Source organism: Salvelinus namaycush, chromosome 17 (assembly GCF_016432855.1).
Source record: "Salvelinus namaycush isolate Seneca chromosome 17, SaNama_1.0, whole genome shotgun sequence".
NCBI lineage: Eukaryota > Metazoa > Chordata > Actinopteri > Salmoniformes > Salmonidae > Salvelinus > Salvelinus namaycush.
The window spans coordinates 14,951,139-14,965,008 of NC_052323.1; the positions used below are offsets into that span (position 1 = coordinate 14,951,139).

Here is a 13,870-nt window from a genome sequence, read left to right on the forward strand (position 1 = left end):
ATCTCTTGTCAATATTTTATGAGTGTTACTGACACACAGACACATGGGCTGGGCCAAGTCAGGCTGGACCATTCACACACACAGAGACATGGGCTGGGCCAAGCCAGGATGGGCTTGGCCATTCACACACACAGAGACATGGGCTGGGCCAAGCCAGGCTGGGCTGGGCCATTCACACACAGAGACATGGGCTGGGCCAAGCCAGGCTGGGCCATTCACACACACAGAGACATGGGCTTGGCCAGGCTGGGCTGGGCCATTCACTCACAGAGACATGGGCTGGGCCAAGCCAGGCTGGGCCATTCACACACAGAGCCATGGGCTGGGCCAAGCCAGGCTGGGCCATTCACACACAGCCATGGAGTAGGGTTACTGTCAGGTACTGTTTAGTGTCAGGTTCAAAATGGATATCATGGACTGGCTGTGTAATAATTAATGTTTCCATGGCTTGAATGTTATGGAGAGCTTGGAAAGGCCACGTGTAGTATGTATAAGCAGTTTATAAATGATTGATAAGGGGTTCATAGTGTGTACTTCTGTATACATTGTAGCTCCTGTACAGCCTACATCAACAACAACTACTAGGCTGTGTACTTCTTCTTTTACCTTTATGGAACTAGGCAAGTCAGTTAAGAACAAATTCTTATTTACAATTACGGCCTACCCCGGCCAACCCGGACGACGCTGGGCCAATTGTGTGCCGCCCTATGGGACTGCCAATCACGGCCGGATGTGACCCAGTCTTTATAATCATTAACATTGTCATCTCTTCATCTCTCAACCATTCATGTGGACACAAGATACAATTTATTCACATCAAATTGGTACTGTAATGAAGAGGCAATCTAATTTAGAAAGGGTAGCTTTTTTTCATCTTCGTAACATTGCAAAACTCTGAAACCTTTTGTCCAAAAATTATGCAGAAAAGCTAATCCATAATTTTGTCACTTCTAGATTAGACTACTGCAATGCTCTAGTCTCTTGCTTCCCGGAAAATGCAATAAATACACTTCAGTTAGTGCTAAACACAGCTACTAGAATCCTGACTAGCACCAAAACACCTGACAATATTACTCCAGTGCTAGCCTGGCTTCCTGTTAAGGCTAGGCCTGATTTCAAGGTTTTTCCTGCTAACCTACAAAGCATTACATGGACTTGCTCCTACCTATCTCTCCGATTTGGTCCTGCCGTACATACCTACACGTACGCTACGGTCACAAGACGCAGGCCTCCTTATTGTCCCTAGAATTTCTAAGTAAACAGCAGGAGGCAGGGCTTTCTCCTATAGAGCTCCATTTTTATGGAATGGTCTGCCTACCCATGTGAGAGAGTCAGACTCGGAGACCTTTAAGTCTTTATTGAAGACTCATCTCTTCAGTAGGAACTATGGTTGAGTGTAGTCTGGCCCAGGGGTGCGAAGGTGAATGGCAGGGCACTGGAGCAACGAACCGCCCTTGCTGTCTCTGCCTGGCCGGCTCCCCTCTCTCCACTGGGATTCTCTGCCTCTAACCATATTACAGTGGCTGAGTCACTGGTGCTCTTCCATTCCGTCCCTATGAGGGGTGCATCACATCGTGCCAAGATTTTTCACTTTACCCGACTTGAGTGGGTTGAGTCACTGATGTGATCTTCCTGTCCTGTTTTGCGACCCCTCAGACTTGTGCGGTGGAGGAGATCTTCGTGGGCTATACTCAGCCTTGTCTCAGGGTAGTAAGTTGGTGGTCTGTTGACATCCCTCTAGTGGTGTGGGGGCTGTGCTTTGGCAAAGTGGGTGGGTTTATATCTTGCCTTGTTGGCCCTGTACAGCGGTATCGTTAGACAGGGCCACAGTGCCACTCCCCAGACTCTAGTTTCTATCCTCCCTCTCTTCCGCACCTGCTGTCTAGTCCTCTGAATGCTCGGCTATGAAAATTCAACTGACATTTACTCCTGAGGTACTGACCTGCTATACCCTCTACAAACACTGATTATTATTTGACCCTGCTGGTCATCCATGAATGTTTTAACATCTTGAAGAACTATCTGCACTCTTATAATCTCCACCCGGCATTGCCAGAAGAGGACTGGCCACCCCTCAGAGCCTGATTCCTCTCTAGGTTTCTGCCTTTCTATGGAGTGTTTCCTAGCAACTGTGCGTCTACATCTGCTGTTTAGGGTTTTAGGCTGGGTTTCTATATAAGTACTTTGTGACCTCTGCTGATGTAAAAAAGGGTTTTATAAATACATTTGATTTGATTTAATGAGAAAAGGGGCAATATCCGGCATCTAGATGAGATGACAAGCAATCGAAACAATACCGATAAACATATCAAACACACCAGTCGCCTGTCCTGCATAACTTCAGTGTTAGATCAGAGGGAGAATGCTTGTGCTGCAGGCAGGCTGCAGTGTTTTGAAAATGCGTGCTAGTCTGTGATCCCAGGAAGTCTCCACCAGGGCCCCTCTCCGATTAGAATCAGAATTCTGTATCACTCATCACATGACGTAAACCACTCTGTCTCTGCCTGGCCTGCTAAACAAGATGTCTGCACAACACACCGGACCTCCAAATCATGCTTTCTACTTGGCCGCCCCACAGCTAGGAAACAATTATTCCCGCTGACTAAATTCGTCAAAGCATCCAAGCACCAAAGCCTAGTCAGGTGACTTCACTGAGTAGTGTTTGCTAAGCATGGCTGGGTACTGCGACAGACTCCCAGGCAGCCAGACAGATTAAAGGCCCAGGGTAAAGCAGGGCTGGCCTTAGCAGGTGATCTGTGATAGCGTCTGTTTACTGAACAGGGTGATAGGAATCCTGGTGGATTAAAGCCGAAGTGAGGCAGCCATGTGTTTTTTGCTCAAGATCATCCTTAGCCAACTGGTTGAAGCTGGCTCAAATGCATGCAATAGTCTTCCAACAAAACTCTGGTTATTTTACTACATGACTTCAGAAGCCTTACAGATCTTACCTTATTGCTGAAAAAAAGTGTTATGTATATACATCCTCTGCTTTATAATGGATTAGGAGTTCCCGATCTAGTAGAACACAGAGGGTTTTCTTTAATGGAAGCCTCTCTAATGCAAATTTGGTTGAGTGTGGTTTGATTCCAGGCTGTATCACAACTGGCCATGATTGGGAGTCCCATAGGGCGGCGCACAATTGGCCCAGCGTTGTCCGGGTTAGGGTTTGGCTGGGGTCGGCAGTCATTGTAAATATGAATTTGTTCATAACTGGCTTGCCTAGTTAAATAAATAAATCAAATCAAATATAAAAAAATAGGCTGGTGCTAATTATTTCCAAAACTAACAGCATTGTTTTTGGGACAAATCACTTACGCAATCCTAAACCATATCTAGATCTATTACTGAATAATGTGGTGATTGAGTAAATTAAGAAGAATAAACTGATGGGGGATTTCTCCCCGCTCTGCTGACAAGTTTTTTTTGATCCGCTCATACAGGAGTAATAAAGGCCTAGTGCACTAATTTGGTAAAAAACAAAATATATATATATATATAAAATGTGTATATTTATTATTCTTTAATTGTGATTTACCAGGAGGCGCTGCAGCTCTCCTACTTCCCAGAGTGCAGCTGTGCTCAGGGCACTCCTTCAGCAACGGGATTGTGTCATTTGGGGGCGAACAGTACACATTTTACCATGCCAAGAAGGGTGCCACTCAACTTCAGTGATATCACACATGACTGGCACTGCCATGATGGCCGGCTGTGGGCCTACTGGGCGGGCTGAGGAGGGTAGAAGCTTCTTCAGCCAACAGTCACTGTGATGTCTCATAGAAGCTACATTGTGTGAAGAGAGAGAGTAATATACTGCACATGGACAAATCTCTTGAGACAGAAAGAGACAGGCACAGACATGCAATAATCACACACATGCAGTCCCTCACATTTACATACACACATTACACAAAGGGCCATGGCTTAGACTGTTTTGAGGTCAGCAGATATTTTTACCAAACAGGGCTTTCAGTGCTAAGGAGATTATAGCGGTGGGCTTGGTAGAGGCAAAGTGTTGGAGGAAATGCCACACATCTAGGCTCATGTGCCGTGATTTGTTTACCTGATTTATAATTTGGGATGTTTCAAGCTGCTTCTTTTGAGTAGCATCAATGTTCAGCAAAGCTAATAACATTTTTGTGATATTCTGTTGTGAAGTGGGACAGATAATGAATGTGTATAGCGCAACATCTGCACAGACAGAGTCAACAATTTCTATGAAAACCACCTCTTATTAATTGGAGTCTGTTTATCAGTGTCACGTTCCTGACCTGTTTTCTGTTGTTTTGTATGTGTTTAGTTGGTCAGGGCGTGAGTTGGGGTGGGCATTCTATGTGTTGTGTTTCTATGTTGGGTTTAATGTGTTGCCTGATATGGTTCTCAATTAGAGGCAGGTGTTTGATGTTTCCTCTGATTGAGAACCATATTAAGGTAGGCTGGTTTCACTGTTTGTTTGTGGGTGATTGTCTTCCGTGTCTGTATGTATGTTCGTACCACACGGGACTGTAGCGTTTGTTTGTAGTCTGTACCTGTTCGTGCGTTCTTCGTGTATTTGTAAGTTCTCATGTTTTAGGTCAGTCTACGTCGTTTATTTGTTTTTGTAGTTTGTTAAAGAGTTTGTGTTTCGTCGTTCTGTTAATAAATATTCATTATGTATTCATCACCCGCTGCGCCTTGGTCCGCTCATTCACCACAAGACGACCGTTACAATCAGGGGTTGACAGGTTTAACTGAAGAGGTTTGTTATGGGGTCTTAAGGCTACGTTTAGACAGAAAACTCATTGGTCTTTTGACCAATTAGATTAGCTCTGAAAAATATCTGATATGAAAAGACCTGATGTGATTAGTCAAAAGACGAATTAGTGGAAAGAATTAGGCTGCCTGCCTACTGTGTGGCGCAGAGGTCTAAGGCAGTGCATCACAGTGCTGTAGCTTCACTACAGACTGGGGTTCGATCCCAGGCTGTCTCACAGCCGGCCGTGACAGGGAGTCCAATAGGGTGGCTCACAATTGGCCCAGCGTCGTCCGGATTAGGGGAGGGTTTGGCCGGGGGGCTTTCCTTGGCTCATCACGCTCTAGCAACTCCTTGGGGCGGGGCGGGGCGGGCCGGGCCACATCATTTACTGTGTAGGCCAGGGGAGGACCATCCTCAGTGAATTTCATAAAAATAGTGAAACATTAAAGTTATCCTTTTTAGCTAAAACTAAATAAATTATTTACATGTGAATATATTTAATAAAAACACACTTTTGCAATAAAGGTCTACAGTATCCTCAGTAGCACCCTAGTGTAGCTGGAGGACAGCTAGCTTCTGTCCTCCTCTGGGTACATTGACTTCAATAGAAAACCTAGGAGGCTCATGGTTCTCACCCCCTTCCATATACTTACCCAGTAATTATGACAACTTCCAGAGGAAGTTCTCACCTATCAGAGCTCTTGCAGCATGAATTGACATGTTGTCCACCCAATCAAAGTATAAATTCATGTATCTATTACTTAATTATAGCATAAGCTACAGCTAGCTAGCACTGCAGTGAATAAAATGGGGTGAGTAGTTGACTCCAAGAAAGAGAAAGATAATAGTTGAACAGTTTTGAAAAATATTTATTCCAAAATAAGGAGAAGCAATAGAGAGAGAGCTAGTGAATGCAGCTAGCTAGTTCAGCCTACTCAAACACCTGACTCAAACAGAGAGGAACGCTATGTTAGCTGGCTGGCTATGGTGATCCAACACTGGAACTCTTTCAAGTCAAGGTAAGCTTTTGGTTTTATTAATTTATTGCCATCGGGGCCCGCCGGTGTAACTGCTAGCTGACTGTACACTGTACTGCATGATTGTAGAGGGTTTACTAAACACGTTAGTTTTAGTAGCTATGTTGACTAGGATGTGATAACAATGTAGGCTGTGTAGCGGTTATGATATGAAGGTTTGAAAATGTTTCTTAAACAGAAGCAAATGGAACGAAACAAGGATAAACATACCTGAATTTGTCCAATAGAAACTCTCATTTGCCATTGTTGGACTAATGATTACAGCCTATATCAGCTAGATGCAGGCAAGAGTGTACAAGGCGGTATTACTCAAAATTCTCTCAAACTGTGCACCTACGTTGTAAACGTTCATTCATAGGCTAGGTTGTAGCAACCTCATGATGGGTATAGGGAAAATTAGAGTATAATGTAGTAGCCTAAACCTATCGCTGTTACATTGAACTGGGTGAATGGAATATGAATGACAGTCATCCAATATGCTGTAATAGAAATAAGGAAATGCTCATAAAAAAAAAAAAAAAAAAAAAGAGATCCTCCCTTATCTTAAAACGGCACCGACCGCCACTGGTGTAGGCTGTGTAAGTTCAGGATTAACTGCAGGAAGCATGATGGGGCTTCAAAATGACCCATTCTTCACATAACTCATAGGAAAGCAGTTTGTTAAACCCTGTCTGCCATGTCTCTTCACACACACACACACACACACACACACACAGGGGTAAATGATATTGACAGGTTAAAATACAACCAGGTGGAGGCAGGTGAAGACTTACAGGTAACTGATCTGTAGTGTGTGTGTGTGTGTGTGTGTGTAAAGGTTTTTCCATATACTGCAGTCTCTCCTCGTCTTCTTGCCAGATCCAGCCCAACCCACGGAACGTAGCTCACATTACACACACATTATTACACTGAACCAACTACGCCTGGTAAAAATAGAACGTCCGGGGCAGGGCCTTTTCCCCAATGTCCCCATTAACTTCACACACAGGCCAGCCTGTGGACAAGGACAACACCCTCACACAGGGGCACAGGTCAGTAACCAAGGTGACAACGGAACAACAAAGCAGTGCAAAAGGTCATCAACACAGTCATGTTAGTCCTCTATAGAGAAGAGAATGCAATATACTAGAGCAGGTATTCCCAAACTGGGGTATCAATGCCGTCGGGAGTACGCCAAATAAAAATGTGATTCACATTTTTTTTTTTTACTTCACATTTTCTAACAGTCAATGCATTTTTTCCAACGGGGCTATACATTTGGGTGAGTTTTTTCCCCCTCGCCTGAGTAGCCTCGTTTCACTACCAAAAATAAAATTAAACCATCTAGTGTTCAGCAAAATAAGAACACAATGTCATATACAGGTAGCCTAGTCAAATAATTAACTTGCAATCACATTAACCGTTACTCTCTCGCGGGAATTCCACTAACTGTCCGTATGTAGCCAAACGTAGGTGCTGCTCATTCCGTTTGCTCGAAAATTGATAAATGGTTAAAAAAAAGTACGGCCCGCGTCCATAGAGACACATACCTGCTCTACTGGTAGTACTGCTACTACCAGCAGTACTACACCTGCACCTGTTGACTACACAAGTTGTTCTGCTTCCACGAGCACATCCAATGCTAGCATCAGTAATTCTACATTTGTTGTTAGCCCACCTAGCATGGACAATGACAGCTGTGAATCTGATGCAGCCGAAGAGCTACTGCCCCCTTACCCGGGAAAGCACCGACCAGACAGAGATGTTGGATGATCAAAGAGGCGCAAATATGATGAGAACTACATTGATTTGGGGTTCACTTATATTGGGAGTAGTGCCTTTCCTCAGCCACAGTGTGTTACATGTGCAAAAGTACTGTCTCACAACTCTATGAAACCTTCACTCTTGCACAGACATTTAGAAACAAAACATGACAATTTGAAAAATAAGCCAGGGGAGTTTGAGCGAGAATTAAGACGACTTTCGAGTAGTAAGACATGTATAAAAGCAACAGATACCATTAATAAGAAGGGGCTAGAAGCGTCTTATATGGTGAGCTACCGAGTGGCTAGGACAGGCAAGCCCCATACTATTGTGGAGGACTTCATTCTTCCTGCTGCTGCGGATATGGCTGGGACAATGCTGGGGGAAGGCCAAAAAAAAATATACAGACAATGACTTCATCAAACAACACTTTCACGACGCATCAGTGACATGGCAGGAGATGTTTTCAAACAATTACTGCTTCGCATACAAGCCAGTGAATTCTATGCTTTACATCGGGATGAGTCAGCAGATTTGGCGGGCCTGGCACAGCTCCTGGTATATGTCCGTTACGTTTATGGGGGGTCAATTAAAGAAGACATCCTCTTCTGTAAACCACTGTAAACCAGGCAAACAGGAGATTATATTTTTAAAGTACTGGACAGCTTTGTGACATCAAATGGACTTTGGTGGTCAAGATGTGTTGGTATCTGTACTGATGGTGCAAAAGCCATGACAGGGAGACATAGTGGAGTGATAACATGCCTGCAAGCAGTTTCTTCCGACGCCACTTGGGTACACTGCAGCATCCACCGAGAGGCTCTTGCTGCCAATGGAATGCCTGACAGCTAGAAAGAAGTTCTAGACACTACAGTGAAAATGGATAACTTTGTTAAAGCAAGGCCCCTGAACTCCTGTGTATTTTCTGCACTACGCAATGATACGGGCAGCGACCATGTAACGCTTTTACAACATACATACGTGCGTTGGTTATCAAGGGGCAAAGTATTGACATGTTTTTTAATCGAGAGACGTGCTTGAAGTTTTCTTTATTGACCATAATTTTCACTTGTCTGACCGCTTGCATGATGACGAGTTTCACACGACTGGCCTATCTGGGTGATGTTTTTTCTCATCTGAACGATCAGAATCTAGGATTACAGGGTCTCTCCGCAACTATATTCAATGTGCGGGACAAAATTGAGGCTATGATCAAGAAGTTGGAACTCTTCTCTGTCTGCATTAACAAGGACAACACACATGTCTTTCCATCATTGCATGATTTTTTGTGTGCAAATGAACTCAAGCTTACGGACAATGTCAAATGTGATATAGTGAAGAATCTGAGTGAGTTGGGTGCGCAATTATGCAGGTACTTTCCCGAAATGGACGACACAAACTGGATTCGTTATCCCTTTCATGCCCTGCCTCTGCCACTTACCGATATGTGAACAAGAGAGCCTCATCGAAATTGCAACAAGCGGTTCTGTGAAAATTGAATTTAAATCAGAAGCCACTGACAGATTTATGGATTGGCCTGCACTCAGAGTATCCTGCCTTGGCAAATCACACTGTTAAAACAATGATGCCCTTTGCAACCACGTACCTATGTGAGAGTGGATTCTCGGCCCTCACTAGCATGAAAACTAAATACAGGCACAGACTGTGTGGAAAATTTAAGACAGACTCTCTCCAATACAACCCAACATTGCAGAGTTATGTGCATCCTTTCAAGCACGCCCTTCTCATTAACCTGTGGTGAGTTATTCACAATTTTCAATGAACAAATAAGGTTTTATATGTAAGATGGTTAAATAAAGAGCAAAATGATTTGATTATTATTATTTGTGCCCTGGTCCTATAAGAGCTCTTTGTCACTTCCCACGAGCCGGGTTGTGACAAACTCACTCAATCTTATGTTTAATAAATGTATCATATAGTGTGTGTATAGGCTTACAATGATGGCAAAAAATAACATTTGAGAGTGCGCTGACCCTGGTGCTAGAGGGGGTACGCAGCTGGAGGTTGAATGTTTGAAGGGGTATGGGACTATAAAAAGTTTGGGAACCACTGTACTAGAGGTACAAACCACCACTGTCCAGGAGCTGTACTGTAACTGAAGTCCAACAAACTGGCATCACAGTTGGAAATGAATCAACACTGATGAGAAAGCCCTTTCTTCTTCATTGGATTTGTAAATGAAACACTGATGAGAAACTAGCCCTTTCTTCTTCATTGGATTTGTAAATGAAACACTGATGAGAAACTAGCCCTTTCTTCTTCATTGGATTTGTATTTGAATCCAATAGATATTAACGGACAGAGGAGAATGTGTAGGGGATATGGTTTCTTGGGCACTGTTTATCACGTTGTCTGTCTTCTGTAGCATCTGGACCATGGCGGGGATGCAGCGCTACTCCTCTTCATCATTTAATTGTCCAATCTGCCCAACTGGCTGCTCTTACAGGATTCCTATTCCTCCCCCAATAGAGGATTTATTTTTTATCATTCAACTTTAAAAAGCTGCGAGCAACCATTCAGAACTGGACCTTGATAGTTTCCCCGGGGAAGGTCTAATCAATTCAGTATCACAAAATGTAGAATAAATCTAGTTTATTCATTTCACTGACAAAATGCTTTGTTCGGCATTTCTCCAAACACACCCAGATGTGGCGTGTACTTACAAATATCTCCTCTACATATGATCGCTATGGATAAAAACGATCCCCGCAGGGTTTAGAAATAGCACATTAATCCCTGCATGGCTACGTCATGACCACTGCTGGAGTACAGCAGCAACCATCCCATCAATAGACCTAAAGCTACCCCATGAGTTTTAATTGTCCATGTATTATGACGGTGTTATGTCTCCATACAGAATATTTAACATTGCACAATATTTCCCCTTGTAGGCTACCATGATATTTAAGACAGTTATGTCCCCATATGCCAGTGATGGGGCAGTACAGGAGAGGTACTCACGCTGCAGTGTGTTCTCTAGCTGAGAGCCAGCCTGCAGAAGGCTGTGGTAGCACTCCATTTCTCCCCCTGGCTCCTGCTCTGTCTCCTCCTGCAGTGAAGCTGGGCCCATTCCCTTCCCCCTTATCCACCTCCACAGGGCTGGACAGAACACTAGCAGGCCTGGTAGTGGGTAACGGCTGGTGTCAAGGCCTCACATCCTTATTATCCTACGGTCCTGTCCCCAGTCTGACTCCACTTCCAGGGGGGTAGAGAGGAAGCTTCAGCCCACTTTTCCCTGTAGATCCAGGGACCCAGTCAGGAGGCTCCCAGGGGCTGGATCCAGATCCTGAGTCACCTTGAGCCGCATGCACCGAAGAACCCAGTACAGCAGAGGAGTACAAGTGTGCAGTCCACACAGAACATCAAATGGTAGGTTTTCCGGCTGCTGTGGCCAAGACAGTCCTGATACAACGATGCACTTTTCCCTCACACACTCTATAATATTCAGTCCAGTGAGTGACTATCTTGTTCTAAGCTACAGCCACTAACCCTTAATGAACACCAGTCTGCCACTTCAAAACAAACACTGCACCCTCCATCTGGCCACTGGCGTCTCTTCCTCGTTTTCCTGTGCCCTCCCTTTATCCCCCTCTTGCCCTCAGTCTGGATTTTAGTGCGTCAGCTCTGCCGCTGCTGAGGCACAGTGGCTCCCATCCTGACACACTGCCAACTCCCTCCCAACTTTTAAGACTCCTCCTCCTTTCCGCTTTCCTCCGTCTTAGTGGTCACTCTATTCCTGTAGCAGATTGTGGGCTGATTCCACACAGCGCTGCCTGGCTGACCTACCGCATACAGCACTGCTGGGCTATCTGACACGAGTGTTACTGCTTCCTCCTACTCAATATTCTGGGACACACACAGAGAACCGTGTGCTACACATTAAAGTGTCAATAGAGCCATTGTAAACGGTACATTATTCTCCCGTTCTTGTCTAAGCCAACAAATTGTTCTGCCCATGCAAGTGCACACACATTAACACACAACGAACACATTCAAACGAAGGCACAGGAACATGAACGGGTGTCATTGTACAAAATAGACACAGCTTCACTCATCTCCACTCCCCCAGTTACTCTGCCTACGTCTCCCCTCAACCGACCAGGACTCAGACACACATGAATCCACGGAAGGAGTAGAGTAACAGAAGGATATGAACATACATTAATACACACACAGTGTCGGGTGGTGCTGTGGTGGCAGGTTGAGTGGCGTGCTACAGGGCCACTCGGCCAGCGGTACGTCTGAACTCTGCTGTGGAGCTCTAGCCTTCAGCAGCCCTGTTGATCCAGTTAAGCCTCTCAGCCACCTCATTACCGCAGAGCATCTGCTTGGTGTGGCCAGGCGTACACACACAGTCCACAGGCGGCTGGTGGTGCCTTAATTGGGGAGGATGGGCTCATTGTAATTGCTGGAATGGAATAAATGGTACCAAATACATCAAAACACATGGTTTACCTGAGTTTGATACCATTTCATCCCAGCAATTTTAATGAGCCGTCCTCCTATCAGCAGCCTTCTGTGGTGCACACACATGCGTGCAGTCCTGCAAAGCCCACACTAACAGACCATGCTAAGCATAAGCCAAGTACGCTTGCTGATACACAAGTTCACTCAAGCATACCACAAATTCATAATATTGTGATTTATTACAGAAAAACTGTGTTGAACAAACTGGTCTTAAAGTGCTACATTCAGGTCGGAGGTTCAGAGTGCCGAGGCTGGAGCCCGAGGGGCCAGATGTGGGGTGGTCCTGGCGCCGGGGTGCGGTGCCCATTTTGTGCCCGTCACCCCACGGCACCCCACCCCAGCGGTCACCCGTGGGACAGGGCCATTCTCCACATTCATCCAGCCACTCGTGCTTTTTTTTTTTGGACGTTTCGATTATTCTTACAAAAATGGCTGGAAAAAGGGTTGCATTAAAAATACAATCAATCAATCATTCTTTTTTTTTTTTTTTGGTCAGGCAAAACACAAGAAACCAATACATTTTGTAAGCTTTTGAAAACGGCATCTGTAATGCCCCCCCCCCCAATATAGTAAGTCCTCCTCCTACCCCGACCTAGGACACAGCCCAGGCAGGTGAGAGTCCAGCGGTGTCTCCACGCTAGTCTGAGTACAGCCCATACTCAGCCCCCTGATAGCTTTAGTGTTTCAAAAGGAAACGTTACAATAGAGTCCTCGGTAATATAGCCATCTGGTGTACACAACCCTCTGGAAACTCCAGACCCTAGAAGTCAAGAAAAATATATACATTTCTCCCATATGAAAGTATGGTAAATCACATTTGGCATGGAGGGGAGGGGACACCAGGCTGCATATGCTCAGTATCATGTACAGCCAGCATGTAGATGTTACAGTATCTCCAACCACTAAGGATCTGGAATGAAGTCCATCTGAACTAAAGCTACTGAACTTAGGAACTACAGCCATAATTATCAAACACTTGATCGTTATGGCATTTCTTTAAAGGACAAGACATACCCCTCTGTGCCAGAAATAACAGAAGCTCCATTCAAAGCCTAGATATGGCTTAACTGACCTCTAACCAGTGCTCTGTAATCTGACCTGCGACCAGAACGGTGGAGGGAACAGGATATGGTAGAGGTGTAAGGTAGGATATACGGGTTGGCACAGGGGCACACATCTTGTCTGAAGTAACACAGGCATACTGAAATTGCACAATAAAAAAAATACATAATAAAAATATAACATTTGTGGGTAAAATTACACAGAACAATAAATATGTCAAATAGATTCTTACACGTTCCAAAAACAAAATTCCTCCCATAGTATCTAAAAGTGATTCATATCATGGCATGGAGAAATGGAATGTATGAAGCACTAACACTAGAGGTCAGTAAGAAACCCTTCTCAGATATCGTAAATAGATATGGATGTTGATGTAAGGTAAGAAGGTGGTCACATTACCTGACGAGAAAGTCTGGAGTTGGGATCGTTACCTTTGACAAACACTAAGTGGTAATGGGACATCGATACCTCATTTTAGGTTTTTAGTGCATGTGCGTATTAGTGAATGCGTAGGTGTGTGCGCATTATGTGTGTGTGTGTTTCGGCATATGACAAATGTGCCTTTCTGACTGCATGCCCAAAGGAAAATCCTCAGAACTCCTGATGTCCTTTAGATGACAGGTCATGACAACCACGTGCTAATCTACAAGGAAGCTACAGGTACAGGTATAGGTACAGGTAAAACACTGTACGTGTCTCAATGCAACACACAGGTTGCTTTTTAGGCAATCGATCCCATCCAGTACAGCTGGGAAACCGATGTATGAGAAACACATTCACACATAAACAACTTGCTCACACTCCGCAA

At 44.6% G+C, this 13,870-nt stretch overlaps 1 protein-coding gene across 1 annotated transcript in view; it reads right to left on the bottom strand.

Moving 5' to 3' along the window:
* Positions 1-10,603, bottom strand: part of LOC120061960 (proto-oncogene DBL-like) — a 28,499-nt gene extending 17,896 nt beyond the window's left edge. The window contains exon 1 of the mRNA XM_039011745.1: positions 10,495-10,603. Within this exon, the coding sequence (XP_038867673.1) occupies positions 10,495-10,603 (109 nt within the window). The remainder of the gene's footprint in view (positions 1-10,494) is intronic.
* Between the last annotated feature and the right edge of the window lie 3,267 nt (positions 10,604-13,870).